General features: G+C 47.9%; 1 protein-coding gene across 1 annotated transcript in view; it reads left to right on the top strand.

Moving 5' to 3' along the window:
• TRAPPC12 (trafficking protein particle complex subunit 12) overlaps positions 1 to 15,016 on the top strand; it is a 1,223,059-nt gene that overhangs the window by 1,114,192 nt on the left and 93,851 nt on the right. The window contains exon 9 of the mRNA XM_069606031.1: positions 8,300 to 8,398. Coding sequence (XP_069462132.1) covers positions 8,300 to 8,398 — 99 coding nt within the window. The remainder of the gene's footprint in view (positions 1 to 8,299; positions 8,399 to 15,016) is intronic.

The raw sequence follows: 15,016 nt of genomic DNA, 5'->3' as shown, positions 1-15,016 counted from the left end.
ACAGCATTTGTATTGTTCTCATTTATCTCTGTGAGCGTTCTGAATCCACCCTCTCCAGTCTGTGCAACGCCTGGCTGTAGTTGTAAGCCTAATGTTCACGTATTGCCATCTAGTGACTATGTCATGTACGTACAGCGATGCAGTTTATGCATTCCTGTCCTATTTCTAATTGATTTTTAAAAAATAATTTCTGTCCTTTGCTTGGATTGAATGCTGTTCCAAAAGGCAAAATTGCTAACAACAAAGTAATTGGCCTACATTCTTTTAAATGTATTTTTTTATCTTCAGTTCTGTAGAAAGATGCCTGTTATGCAGAAACCTGTGCAGTTCCCTTAGGGACCACTGCAAAAGATTTAGGACTACAGGTGGTTGGGAGTAAACCCAATTGGTAGCAGTCTGTACCACCCAGATTTACCTGGTAGCTGTGGCTGAGCAGTCAGACTTCTCTCAAGATGATTTAGGCAGTATATAGAGTATATACAATAGGTACAGAGATACAGTAGCACAAGCAAACACTGACCAGAGCTTTGGTGTAAAAGTATATAATTATTTATTTAAAGAGACACGTGTAAATTACACTAGCACAAAAAGAGGTAAGTAAATTCAACACACAGTCACTATTATATATATACAACCCTAATTACTTATTAGACAAGTCTTAGTGAGAAACACCACTTATTTTCAGACAGAGTGAGCGCTTAACATAAGATGGCACTCTAATAAGTTATAGAAAAAGGGAGGGAAAAGGCAAAGCTATGGAAGCACACAATTTCAATACATTTCAAAGAACCACAGTGAGGCAGGTTAGGCAAAGTCTACTGGAGAGCAAGGAAGTTCAAATGCCAGGCCCACTCTTAGAGAGAGCAAGCGAAATGTGTCCAGGATCACACAGTGGGGTTATGCCCAAAGAGTCTTTGTAGATAGTTCACAAAAGATTGAGATCAAGTCAGGAAAAGTTAGTTAACAGGCCCCAGGCTAACCCAGGTTAGAAAGTCGAGGATTTACTGTCACCCCGAACGATCTGTCGCAAGGGAAGCCAGGCGGGACACAGTACCTGAAAATGGGAAGAACGCTCCAGCGGGGGCAGTTGTTCCTGGCAGCGGGTGCAAGTCAGTGTTTCGTCCAGAGGAAGAGGAGGTCTCGACGTGGAGGAAAGATGAAGGTAGTTGCACTGCCAGGGAAGAAACCCGCCGCAGAGTTTCCCGGTTACAAGGTACTACCCTTTTCTTTGCTGTAGTGGTAAACCGTGCTATTCCGGTTGCCGGGGTGCTTGGCACGGGCAAGGCGGCCACGAGAGGGTCCAGGAAGGCGAAAAGACGGGCAAACTGGTTATCCCTACCAGTCAAAGGAAGAAGACTCTCCGGACTGGAGATCTCCTCTGTCGTCTGGAAAAGTGGTCAGACGGTTCAGCAGGGCTCCACCGGTGGTGTCGTTGTTGCAGGTCGGCTCGGCTTCTCCCTCCTCGGATTCTTTAGGTCCTGTGGCGACGTCTGAAGTTCCATTCCCCAAAGCCCTGCTTTTATGCAGAAAACCCCCATTCATTCATTCAGCCTAGCTGTCACTCAAACATGCTAAGTGGTGAGCCGGGTGGCTCACCACTTGGGCCAATCACACAAGAGTATGGCTTGAGTTGCCGAGGCAACTCAGTCCAGGGTGCCTAAACCCCCTCCCACACCCCCTGTGGTACCCAGACAGAATGGCACCACTTTTGGAGGCTTCTGTGGAGAAGCCTGCCAAAAAGTGGAACAAAGGGCTCGACTTGGGTTGGAGTCACAGAAGCGAACACAAACGCCATTTTGGAACCAAGTTTCGGCAAAAAATACCAACCGGTGAATTTATATTAATTTAATAAACCGGCAGTATGTTCGAGGCTATTTTAAAAAGTGGTAGCTTTGAACAATGAGAAAATCCCACAGGAATATATTCGCGGTCGAATATGAAAAGTAGTATCCACTGCCACCAGACAAAACTCAGTCGGGGGGGACTGGACAGTGCCCCCTCGAACAACAGACCCCGGGGCATTCGAATTGCCCCGACCAGTACATCCACAATATGATGGTTGGTACTGGTTCTGTTCACAATTTGAGACTAGTAAAGCCAGTGGTGACTTTACATGCCCTGGGAGACAGTAGTCAGTCCCAGGGTATGGAGTCTGTTTGGCGGTCGCTACGACACCCCTGGGTTACTGCACGGAGGGTGCTGTGTAACCCACATATCAAAAACACATGAAGCCCTATGGGGTAAAGGACCCCATAGCCCATCAAACACATACAAAGTCAAAGGAACACCTCAAATCATGACTAAGAGTGGAAGTAAAAGAGTCTCACTCTTAGCAGGAGAACAAAATAAACCCCAAAAATCCAGCAAAGCTGCTGGGGTACTCACTAGGTTTGGGAAATTAGCCGTTACAGAGAATTCTCCCTAACACTGCCCCACGCGAACTGCCCTCCCCTGCACATCATTCTTATACCATTGTATGCAAGGGCTAGGGCACCCTGTAGCGAAGAACAGAACACACTAGAACCAGAAATGCAAGTTCCTTATTTTTGTCCGGGTGGGTGAGAGTGACCCCTACAGGTTTTAAGGGAATCGAGCAAGAAATAATTAGGGTCAGAATGGGGAAGGTGGTGCCAGGATGGGTGACCTCAGTGCCTCAGGGTCTTAACTATGGACTCAGTTTCAGAGTTACAGCACCTTGCTCCGTTTTTCGGTCATAGGGGCATAGCAATCTGTTCACTCTTGTCACGCTTACCAGCGCATATTTATTTCCCTTGCTTTAGCGCACGGGTTACAAACTTTTATTAGACTGAGTCCCCCTTGAGTAAAAATACTGTTTGTTTCTGGGCTTACCCACAAGATAGAACTGCTTATTGTTTCTACAGAATGCTTATATTTTGTATTGAAAGCATCCTCTGTAATCGTTTTTAAAGAGTTGTAACCCCCTTTGTCCCCCTCCCCACACCCTTGAGAATCCAACCGGCCCCAGATTTTGAAGACTACTGCTTTAGGGTCTTTGTTAGGGTTTACCTATGCTTACCCTCTAACAATTGCAGCCACTGGCTTAGGTGGTGAAAAGGTCTGGTCTGGGTCTTCCCAATAATAGCTCCTCAGTTCACCATTTTCGACCTCAATAGAATGCCAATATTTGTTTTTAGTATGTGAGATCGTGGAAGGTTGGCGTCCAAGCCTCTGTTTGGGAAAATTGAGGTCACCAGGACATTCTTTACTAAGGACATGTCTCTGCTGTATGCTTTAAATATTTCTCTGATTTGAAGCCTATTTTCTGTGTACCCATATCCATTTCTCCTCCCAGAAGCCCTTCAATTTACATTTTTCCAAGTGCTTGCTTTGTGTTTCATAGCTAAAGTCCCAACTTGATTGTAGTGACCTTTCAATGTTTTTAGTCACTTCCCACCTTATATCAGATGTCACTTAGGATGCCTTTGGAATGTGGATCGTTCGGCACTCTATTACATGTTTTTGTCCCTTTCCCCCCCATTTGATACACCTCCAGTTTGTATGCCGAATTCTCTTGATTGTTAAAGAGACAATCATTAGGTATCAGCAAATGGGTGGCCTAGTTGTGGTTGCGTGCATCTGGGAGCCTTACGGTAATTAGCCTTGTTAAAACATGTGATATTTTTACTGAAAAGATTTCCTCAAGTAGAAGATTAAAACGGCGGGTCTTTATATTCAAACCATTTCAACAACTCCTTAGAGTGAACATGCAAAGAAAGTGTGGATCATGATGGGCACCAGAGTCGGTGTGAAACTCAGTTTCATGGCCACGGTTCTGGTGACTTGTTGCAGAGCTCGATTTGGTGCAGTGTTCGAGGGTCGCAGTTTGTCCCCTAGAGTCTGGTCAAGTGTCGATGAAGATCGCCAACATCAATGCTGGTGGCTCAAATAGACGTTCTAATGGTGTCGGTGCAGCGGTGGCTTCTTATTTGAGCCGAGGCAGTAGCATGCACAGCGGGAGTGGTGCAGCAGTGAACTAGTTCAAAAGGCACAACATATCAGTTTGTAGCTCAGGTGAGTGCCAAAGGTAGCACCAGCGGTTCCTATTGGTTCGACTGGGTTGAGCGAGCTCGAAGCATGGTTCAAATCAGTTAGATGGCTAATACATAGGGGTCCTGGCTGTCTTGACCCTCGGATTGCTCTGAATCCCAAATCCAGGGATTCAAGGGTAAGATTAGTCCTTGTTCTCGAGCTCCCAAACACAGTGGGAGGCTGGCACACAACTGCAGGTATCCTTCAGCATGGTGTGGGGCCCTGCATACTGTGGTGGCTGACTCCAGACCTGGGATGTGCTTTTGGTCATGAATAATGATTTTTAGAATGTAAACTAAGCAACATTGGCGAATTGAGGATGTCTGTGATTCATTAGACAGATAGTGCCAGCAAGATAGTTTCTTTGCTTGTGTTTTCCTCAAAAATGATTATCACACCGTGTCACTGAAGTTTTAATTGATTAATTCACAAAATGTTGATGTATATATGCATACATTTTTCATATTGACTTATGTATTTATGTTTTGATTTTTCTACATAATTACAAATAGACCTAATTGGTCTTTTTTAAGCTTCTAACCGTATGACCAATGGCCTACGTAATATATTATGAAACTTTTAGTATAACAATAATACTACTCACTGTGTGTACTGTTCTTTGAGGCAATTTAATAACCCATGGAACAGGGCCCAGCTGTAGCAACAACTGGGCCATTGAACTATTTGATAAATGGTTCATCTGGGGGACCCCCCTCTGTGTGCTAGTCCAGAAGCAGGTCACCACCAGTGTGCCCTGGGAATGGTTAGGGAGCAGAGTTGGTCTCTGTCTTGAACACTCCGACTTTGCCTCCAGCAGACGGCTTTAGGAAGGACTGCTTCCCCAAGAGAGAGCAAATTACTTTTCCTCAGGTTTGTGTTCAAGAGGGAATGAAAGAAGGAATGGGATACTTCTTTTAAAAGCAAAAGTCTACAGGCCTACTTTTGGGGTTCCAATCAATGTCCTTGGAATAAGTGGACTTTGCCTTCTGACATCACACCTAAAGTACTCTGTGCTATAAGAAGTGTAGAGGGCAGGAAGGAAAGCTAGAGACAGAGAGAAACAAAATGGTGGAACCTTTCTCCAGCTGTACTCCTCTGTCTACACTGATCCTACCTGCTTTCCTTCTCAATAGGATCAAAGTCCCTTTTAGTATTCAGAACCCCAGTGCAAGGCTACTCCTTTTGTGAATAGGTGTGCCCTTCGATTCCTGTTTCCAAGACAGCTTTATGTGGAGCAACTTTCTCTCTGCCGAGGGTGTAGCAACCCCCCAGGGCTACAGTTTTGCTGGATATATGAGGGGTCAGAAATGAGAGGCGGACACAAAGTTGTAATGTTTTCAACATCAGACATCTTCATTAAGCAACAAAGGGTAGGATGTAGGCCTTCATATCCAAATCCTAAAGAGTTTCCCTACCTAGGACACTAAAACTAAAGATCAGTATGTGTCTCATCATCAAACATATAAACTGTCTTCGTGTCCAAAACATATTACTTGGACCTTCACACTAAAAGTGCAAGGAAACGTATCAAACTTGTTTGGCAAAAAGTGTTCACAACTAAGGCAAGTAAACAAATCCAACAGGAACTGTCTGTTGCAAGGAGGTGTTTTTAGATCCAGAGGGTGATTTCCCCTCACCTGGACTATTTAAGTATGATGGCAAGTATTTAAGTATGATGGCAAAAGTCTCTTTCAAACCAAACTTAAGGATGACAAGTATCTTTCATATACCAGTTTCTTAAGGATGGCGATAGTGTCTCTTTCAAATAATAATTCATCAAAGATAGCGAAAATGTCTTTCAAATCATTATTCCTTAAGGATAGCAAAAATGTGTCTTTCAAATAATTCCTTATGGATAGTGATAGTACCTCTGGTAGACTTCTTTATGTATACTTTGCAAAACAAACCCGTTTCTCTATTCAACTTTATTGGCCCTCCTGGTGTACTCCCCTGCCAGGAATCCTTGATCCCCTGGTAAACTCTCCTGCCAGGTATCTTTCCACTCTCTATACAACTTGACTGGACCTCCTGGTATACTCTCCTGCCAGCAAACCCTTTCTTGGTCTGACAGATCTCCCGGTTTACTCTCCTGCCGGGTATCTTGCCTCACTATCTAGTGTGTTCCTTTCATTAGGACTTTTCTTAAGTTCACTGTCTTTTAATTCAACACAATTGTGTTACTTAACAGTGCTTTCTACTTTATTGGCTTGTGTTTCTTCTTGTTCCAATTTTCCCCACACCAACATCTCATGTATGAGGATTTGTTAAAGTTTTGTCTTAAACTGGTTCGGTATTCGAATATCTGCCTGTTTATGTGCCTGTCGGTATGCTCCTGGGTCAACACACTGGTGTGTTGACACGTCTCCGATCCATGGCATGTTGCTGCGGTGAAGCTCCTACTCTGGAACAGTCCCCCTTGCAGTGCAGGCTTCCTTCTAGCCCTCCGGACAGCTCTGCTTCCACCCGCCAGCATGACTGCTGCTCCTCTGCACAACCGCGCTCCCGGTAGCTCCCCCATAGCGGCCGACTCTTCAACGCTTCTCTACCGGTGCCTGCAGTGTCCCTTCTGGCCTCTTAACCACACAGGTGTATAACACTCACGAGCAATGGAGTGGAAGTGCCTGCTTTGCCCAGCACAGTCCTAGTCCACACCTGTCTGCTTCTGCTCTGCTTCTCTCTTCCCTAGCTTTGCTTCCTTCTTCTCCGGGACTCTTTTTTAACACACTCAATTTTTAAATGCCCGGTCACTCAATAAGCTTACTGTAAAGGACATATATGCCTAGTTGTATTCTTGACTTGCCAGAAAAATATGAAATGATTCAGGAATCTCCCGCATGCATTCCTAGAGGTGTCCCCAGAATGAGCATTACAAATTTGCCATACACATTCTTAACTTGATTTCTCTGTCATTATGGGCCAATTGCATAGCTGAAATCTCAGTTATCCCAAGTCCACTTTTCTTCCTCACTCTTGTAAGGAGATGCCTCTGCCCAAGGCAGATCACTTTTACAAAAATGTCCAGAAAATAGTGACACAATGTGGGATAATCCTAACTCTCCCTCTCTTATGTCCTTCTTGCACTGGCTGCAAGGTCCATAAGATCAGACTTTCCCTTACCCAACTCTTGTTCCACTGATGCTTGATTGTCAGTAAATTTAAGAGCAGAGACTGTGCGTGCGTGGGTGAAACTGTGATGAGCAAGATATTATTTTCTCTTTCAGAATCCTCTGGCTCTTGAAACTAAAGATCACCTAGGAGTAATCTGCCCATTAAATCCTTGTCTGTTTTTCTCTTCACAGTCCTTACTTATGTGAGGAGTTGCCAGGCAGTACTTTTTAGTTGACAATTGGCATTATTACATAACACAGCACACCAGTGGTTTCATAAACACCACCATAGCATGATAAAGAAGACTAAGAACCAAGACTCCAGAGTGCCAGCCAGAAGTTATAATATTTGATAAACATTTTGATGGTTGCCACATGGCTGTGATGCATATGACCTGCAGAGACGGGAGACCCTAGTCCATTCTGCCCAGGAGTGTGAGCTGACCCTGGGTCATTATACCGAGATACCAGGAGGCTAGCTCGGGGGCAATGAGTTCGCCTTGCAGCAAGACGATGCACAGCAACACAGGTTCGACACACTTTACAAACTTAACAGCAAGGCATAACATAAAATAAATTATACTTTGCTTTTGTTGATGCTGGAAAGGGTAACACAGAACTGCTCTGGTAGAGACTGGTTGATAACTAGTTGCCAAAAGAAAGGTCTGGTGTTATGGCCCATGTTTCATAGGAATAGATTTGAGGGCAAGTCAGGTTTATTCCTGGTTGTATCTCTTATATTTTATGGGAAAGACAGTAATGACGGTTTGTCTCAAGGATAGGATTCTCTCCATTTAAGTGAAGATTGGACCAGTGAATAACCTACTTTCCTCCAAGTATCCTGTCATCATTTGCGACAATCTGCAATGCAGGTTTAGGGAAAAGAAGCAAATTGTGTGCTTGCAACTGATTTCAAAGTCTTTGAGTGAGTCTCATATTCCCACTCTACTTTTTGGCCATTTTATGGATTACAAAGTAAGGCAATGGACTGCAGTAGGCATTTTAGTTCACTGAAAGAAAGTATTACTAAAGTCTATAACTATCTATGGCTTATTGGGAAAAAAAGCTATGTAGAAATGTGTAATACAGGGAAAGTGATGGAATGTGACAAACCAACCGTTTTGTGTAATTTTTCTTTGCAGGACTATGTGCTAGCAGTAGACGCATATCACACAGTCATCAAGTACTACCCAGAACAAGAGGCACAGCTTTTGAGTGGCATTGGGAGAATTTTCCTTCAGGTATGTTCAAGTATAGCAACACTGTTGCTCATTTGTTGAGAACTGGTTTTTAATTTCTTTAAGTTCAAGGTGTTTATTTTAAAAATGGTTAACACCAGCCAATACATGCACTGTGACATTACATCACATGCGCCAAAATGAATTTACTTTTGTGAACAATATTGTAGTTCTAACTCAACTGAACCCTCCAATACACTTTTTGAAGCATTTTTATCCTCCTGCTTCAGTGACACTTTAAAAAAGTGTACATGAAACCTTCAAGGGCAGGTGATTGAGCACTGTTAAAAGCATATTTAAAATCTCTATTGTGAGTTTCACTTACCACTGGTTTTAAAAATATTTTCTCTTGTATTAAATTATAGACAAGAGTTTTCGCTGTGCTAGTCCAAGGAAATACTTGGTATGTTGTAATGCCTTTTACTCTTGCGTCCCGTCCCCTTTTCCGCCATACTGTATGGGCGTCCCTTCCAAGGGACGGGAGACCGAACCTTTTTCACCAGAAAAAAACCTTATTCCCCTTTAAATTTAGAGGCATGCGCGGGTGCGGACCAGGGAGCATGCACTGCCTGGACTCCGCCCTCCGGTGCCACACCTCAGTCCCCTTTTCCACGTCGACGGGAACAAGCCGAATTCACAAGCGCTCCTGGGTTTGGCTTCGGCCATGTAATTCCACTCGTGGATACTTCTTCTCTTTGTCTTCTTTTTTGTGTTTTTATCATTGAGGTACTCGGTCCTCAGGCGTCATGCTCCTCCCCGGCGCATGTCGACTTCTACAGGTCTACAGGGTTCAGCAGGCTCTTTCCAATTTCAGACCCCCATGCCCTCTCCCTACGTTGCCTTGGCCCAGACCACAGTTGGCAGTCTTGTTCAGCGTGTGACACGCTGTCCTCGAAAGCGCTGAAGAACAGACTAGCCAGGTGGAGGGAGCTCTTCTAGAAGTCGCCTCCAGAGGATCTCAAGACCTTCGTAAAGCATCGAACCAGGCCCAAGGTAGGGCCGATATTCTCCATCGCACCCCGCAAGGGAGACTCCGTCCCAGGGACTCTCCCGCGTGGGATGGACCGGTCAGGTCCTTATACCAACGCTCACACCGAGGCTACTGCAGCTACTGGCTTTAGGGCTGAGGCATCCTCCCAGTGACAGTGGTGAGGGACCGGAAGGTTCTTTTACTGGGTCTTCACCTGAGGGGCTCCGCCCTTGTACCGGTACCATGGCAGAGGGGCTATGCCCTATTACCGGCAATACGTCCGAGGGGGCGCCTAAATGCAGCTCTATCGACCCCCGAGGAGCAGGGTAGGCCTCGTGATCCACACACACGAGTCCTGGAGGAGGAAGGGCTCAGTGGGCTGAACAAAATATGTTGCAGGCACATGGGAGGCAGCCAGACAAAATGAGAGCTGAGCCAGAAAGAGGCACCCGTACAATGCCATTCCAGGAATTCGACGAAGAACTAGTGTCGATGTGGGATTGGCTTCAACCAGGTACGTGGCCTACAGCCTACCCTTCTTATGCACAGGGCAGTTTTCCTTTGTGCCCGTATTGTGCCTCCCCTGCTACCCCATCAGCACCCCCTGCAACCGCTTCAGTCAATGAGATTTTCTTCGAGAGATTTCTCAGCCTCATGAACTCAACGCGTATGGGCGTTATCCTCAGAGACGCCATCAGGGAAGTCATTCCCACTATGCTAGCGGCACCACAGACGCCTTCATTGGGCCCCCAGCCCCCGGTGCAGCTGCCTCCTCAGGCTCCAGAGCTACCTGCGCAACCTCCGCCGCCTCCTCAGGCTCTGGCTGCAGTCTCTGTACCCCAGCCTCAGGCACCATCTACTCCTCCTCCTCCACAAGATCCTCCAGATCCGCAGGATACAAACGAGGAGGAGGATCTGGACACGCCATCATCAGGCAGGGCCTTCCACGAATGTCTTTCTGGGCTGGCGGAGTATCTGGGCTTACCCCAACTTGGGGTCGAGCAGCTGGCAGAGGGGGTTCTGGCTGAAGTCCTCACACAATGCCCCTCTGCCAATTCGGGGATTCCTATGCAGACCGATCTAATCTCCCTGTCCAAGAAGGACTGGCTGAAACCCCACTCAGCCCAGCCGGTCAATCGACGCCTGGACGCCTGGACGCCAGGTACAGGCAGATGAAGGGGGATACACTCTTGCTCTTGGCCCATTTTCAGCCATACTCCTCAGTGATCGCTGCAGCATCACCATACTCCAAGCCCCAGTTTGCATCAGCCTCTTCATCAGCGGCGCTGCTAGGCAAGGAGGAGAAGATCTTGGCGGCGTATGGCAGGAAACTCTATTCCAACGCCTCTTTACATCTACGTCAGGCCAACGCTGATGCCATGCTGGCAGCTGCCAACCAAAGATTATGGCGGGAAATTGCAGACTTCCTCCCAGAACTCCCCACACAGAGCCAATCACGCTTTAAGGCTTGTCTAGCAGAGTCCAAGCTGGCCGCGCATGACCTCATGGAATCCACAGTTGCCCATATTGACACCTCAGGCCGTGCCATTCGAAGGGGGGGTCCTCTTCCACTCCTCTCTGGACGAAGAGCTGGACAAAAAGAAAAACAGCTCACAAACAGCTAAGTCTTTGTCCATCCTTACAAAGACCAGGCCCAAATCGTATACTCCATCTCAGCAGCGCTCAGAAAGAGGTTGTACATACGGAGGGTTGTGGCTTCCAAGAGCGCAGATCCAGGCAGCCGGACCGCTCGCCGTCTCAGAACCAGCGCAAGCAACAAAAAGGGGTTTGGTGTGAGTAAGGGCTTTTTCCAGTCCCCCTCCTCAGCGACAGCCTCTGTGCAAAAGGAGGCATGACACGCCCCTTCGGGTCCATGTGTCTCCGGTGGGGGGCAGGCTTGCTCTCCATGCACATTTCTGGCACCGGAATCTTGCAGACCCCTGGATCCTCTCTGTAGTATCCATGAGGTACCGCCTTCCTATCCCAGTCTCTCCTCCCTCCTCCCCTCCTCTCCCACAGGTTGGGACAGCAACTCTTTTTGCAGAGATCCGGTCGCTCGTAGAGAGCCAGGCAGTGGAGGAAGTCCCAGCCTCACTGCGAGGCTTTGGCTTTTACTGTAGGATTTTCACCATTCAGAAGAAGAACCAGGCGGGGCTGAGTTGTGCTTGACCTTTCCACCCTCAACCTCTCCTTACCCCTGCAAAAATTCAAGATGGTTACGCCAGCTTTTATAGTGGAGACTGGATGTGATCCCTGGATCTGAAGGACGCGTACCTACACGTCCCGATTTGGCAGCCCCATCGTTCTTTCCTATGGTTCAGGATCATGGGCTACATATTTTCAATACAAGGTCCTTCCTTTTAGCCTCAACTCGGCCCCCGGGGTCGTTACCAGACTCATGAATGCGGTGGTGGCCTGCCTCAGAGCGCAGGGCCCCCACATCTTCCCATACCTCGACGACTGGCTGTCATGGTCATGAAGTCAGGGACACAGGCATGCAGGGGTCGCATGCACAGGAGACCTTGGTGGACACGGTCCTGGCACCTTTGGCACCAGGCTCATGAACAAAAGTAAACAAGAACATCCATTTAACACCAAAAAGCTTTTATTATGGACATAGCACTTCAGATGCATTAACCTTGAACGTTCCATCCATTAAGCAGGATGCATTAACCTTGAACATTCCATCCATTAAGCAGCCCAAAGTGTATTCTTGGGTGTGGCTGCTAATGAATTGCCTCTCTAGGAGAGGCAGGGTGTGGCTGGTAAGACGGCCCTAATGGGCGTGCCCACGATCTCAGCTATATAAGCTGCCCCGATCCTCAAGACCGACGCTTTGCGTTATTCTGCACTAGCAGCGTAACGCTCACCTTCGCCTGAGGTCAGACTTACCTTTTGAAGATCCTGCTTCCTGGACATCCTGCATCCTGGCAGCATACTTACCAACTGGGGAAGCTGTTCTTACCTGTACATCTCTTCGGCGAACCAAGTATTCATCTTTACACTTTCCGGAACGCCGATATCTTCATCTTGGCACCACAGCACGACACGCTCCATCGTCGACAGCAGCGCCTGCAAGGAAAAACAGAAGGCAAGGTTAGACATCGAAAAAACTGTCAGTTTAAAGTTGCGCTTCGCCATAATTTGCGCTTTCCTTAAACCATCACTTGCCTGCTGTCGAACATTGCGCTAGCATCCATCTTCCATCCGGCCGTGTCTCGCGTCTCACAGCTGCATTGAGGCTGCATTTCCATCTAAGGAAAGAAAACAGAAGAGAGACATTATTGCGGGCATAAATAGGAGCAACATATAAAGACATTATACAGAACGAACAGCATCACAAGAGCTCAAGAAAGACTTACCAATCATAAGGAGAAGCATAGTCGCAGCTAGACTGGACTAATCCTTATCAGGGATCAATGAAGGAACTAGATCCCATTCGACGCACCCCTGCCAGAAGTAGCAGGACGGAGAGTTTATCTTCCATAATTCACAAGTGAGCTTTATGGGCCGGCGTATGCTCAAAGAAACCGTACTTTGGGGGTGAAGGGTTCGAGAGGTACAACAATCACAGATTGGCTGTAGAGCCACCCTGGACGATCTCTCGGTCCACGGCACCTGGACTCGACAGGAGCAGGAATACCACATCGATTGGCTAGAGCTGAACGCCATCTGGCTGGCACTCTGGGCATTCCTACGACTTCTCAAGGGCAAAGTTGTCCTCATCCAGACGGACAACTCGACCAGCATGTACTACGTCAAGAAGCAGGGAGGAACCAGATCCCCTTCTCTGTGTAGGCCGGCAATCGGCATGTGGGAGTGGGCCCTGGAAAACAGCATTTACCTCACGCCAGTCCACATCCCGGGGGAATCCAAACTGGAAGCTGACAGGCTCAGCAGTCTGGGAGCAGAAAATTGCGAGTGGCAGCTAAACAACCTCGTTATTCAGGAGATTTTCAACAGGTGGGGGTCACCCCCAGGTGGATCTCTTTGCCACATGGCACAACAAGACGTGCCCCCAGTTTGCATCCTGGCAGGCCAGGGCCCCGGCTCTCTGGACGATGCATTTCACCTCCAGTGGACCGGCATGAAAGCCTACGCCTTTCTGCCCACTCCCCTGATTCACAGGGTAATTTGCAAAATCAAGGAGACTCGCCAACTCCTAATCATTCTAATAGCACCATGGTGGCCGGCCAGGCCATGGTTTTCGGAGCTGCTCAGTCTCTCGGAAGTGCCCCCGATTCACCTCCCGACAGGCCCAGCACATCTTCTGGCTCAGCAGGGGGACAGAGTCATCCTCCCTGTGCCAGGGAAACTAGCCCTCAGTGTGGTAGCTGAGCAGGTAATGCTGCGCGACCTTAGCCTCTCACAGGCCAATCTGGAAATCATACAGGGCGCCAGGAGCAAAGCTAACAGGGCCCAGTACAAATGCAAATGGACCAGAGTCTGCCACTGGGCAGACTCCAAGGGAATCGACTCACTGGTGTGCACCTTGGACGACATGCTCTCCATTTCGGCGCACCTCACTCATTTAGTCATACAGGTGGACACCTGCCACACATAACTTGCAGCCATTGGGGCTTACAGGAACTCTGAGGAGGGCATTTTCTCCTCCTCCAACCCTATCGTCAAGAAACATGTGACGGGACTCGCAAGGCTCTACCCGCCTGTCAAGAGACTGCCCCCGGTGTAGGACCTTAACATAGTCTTGGGCGCCCTGGCGCACAGACCGTTCGAGCCTCAGTTCGTAGAGTCAGCAAAATCCAGGCGCTGGTTGCCTCGGAGCCATATACCACCTTTCACAAGGACAAGGTAGTCCTGCGGACACACCCGACATTTCTGCCCAATGTTCCATCTGCTTTCCACTTGAACAAGAAAATAGTCCTTCCTACGTTCTTCCCCGATCCCAAGGACGAAGCTCGGAGAGTGCTGCACTGCCTGGATGACAGAACCAGGGGCTTCCGCAAATCAGACGCCCTGTTTGTCACTTTCGGGGGCTCAAGAGCAGGCTATCAGGCCTCTAAAGCTTCCACATCCCGCTGGATTGTCTCTGCCATCAAAGAAGCGTATGAGGGCCAGCACAAGCAGCTCTCGGCCAACATGCATGCCCACGCAGTCAGGGCTAAGGCAACGGCCATAGCATTCCAGCGCCATGTCCCTTGGCAAGTCATAAGCAGGGCGGCCACTTGGGCCTCTCACTCGGCTTTCTGCAAGCCATACTGTTTGGCGGCTCTAGATCTGATGCGGCTTTCGGACAGGCGGTTCTCAGGAACCTATTTGCTTAAGGAGGGTCTCCTCTCCAGAATGGGGCTACAATCAGTTGTAATCACCCATACCGTATGGAGGAAAGGGGACGGGATGTGAGAGTAATTATAAGTTACTCACTGTAGTGACTAACGTACTCTTAGTCCATAGTCTCCTTTCCTCCATACGTCCCACCAACCTCCCCCCAATAATACTGGTGTCATTAGACAATGTTAAATCTATTGTCGACGCATCAATGGGGACTGAGGTGTGGCGCTGGAGGGCGGAGTCAGGGCAGCGCATGCTCCCAGGGCTGCATCCCTACGTGCCTCTAAATTCACTGGGGAAGAAGGTTTTTTCTGGTGAAAAAGGTTCCGTTGATGCCCATACAGTATGGAGGAAAGGGG

Source organism: Ambystoma mexicanum, chromosome 4p (genome assembly GCF_040938575.1).
Source record: "Ambystoma mexicanum isolate Mex_15411 chromosome 4p, UKY_AmexF1_1, whole genome shotgun sequence".
Lineage (NCBI taxonomy): Eukaryota > Metazoa > Chordata > Amphibia > Caudata > Ambystomatidae > Ambystoma > Ambystoma mexicanum.
This window is presented reverse-complemented; position numbering and strand designations above follow the sequence as displayed.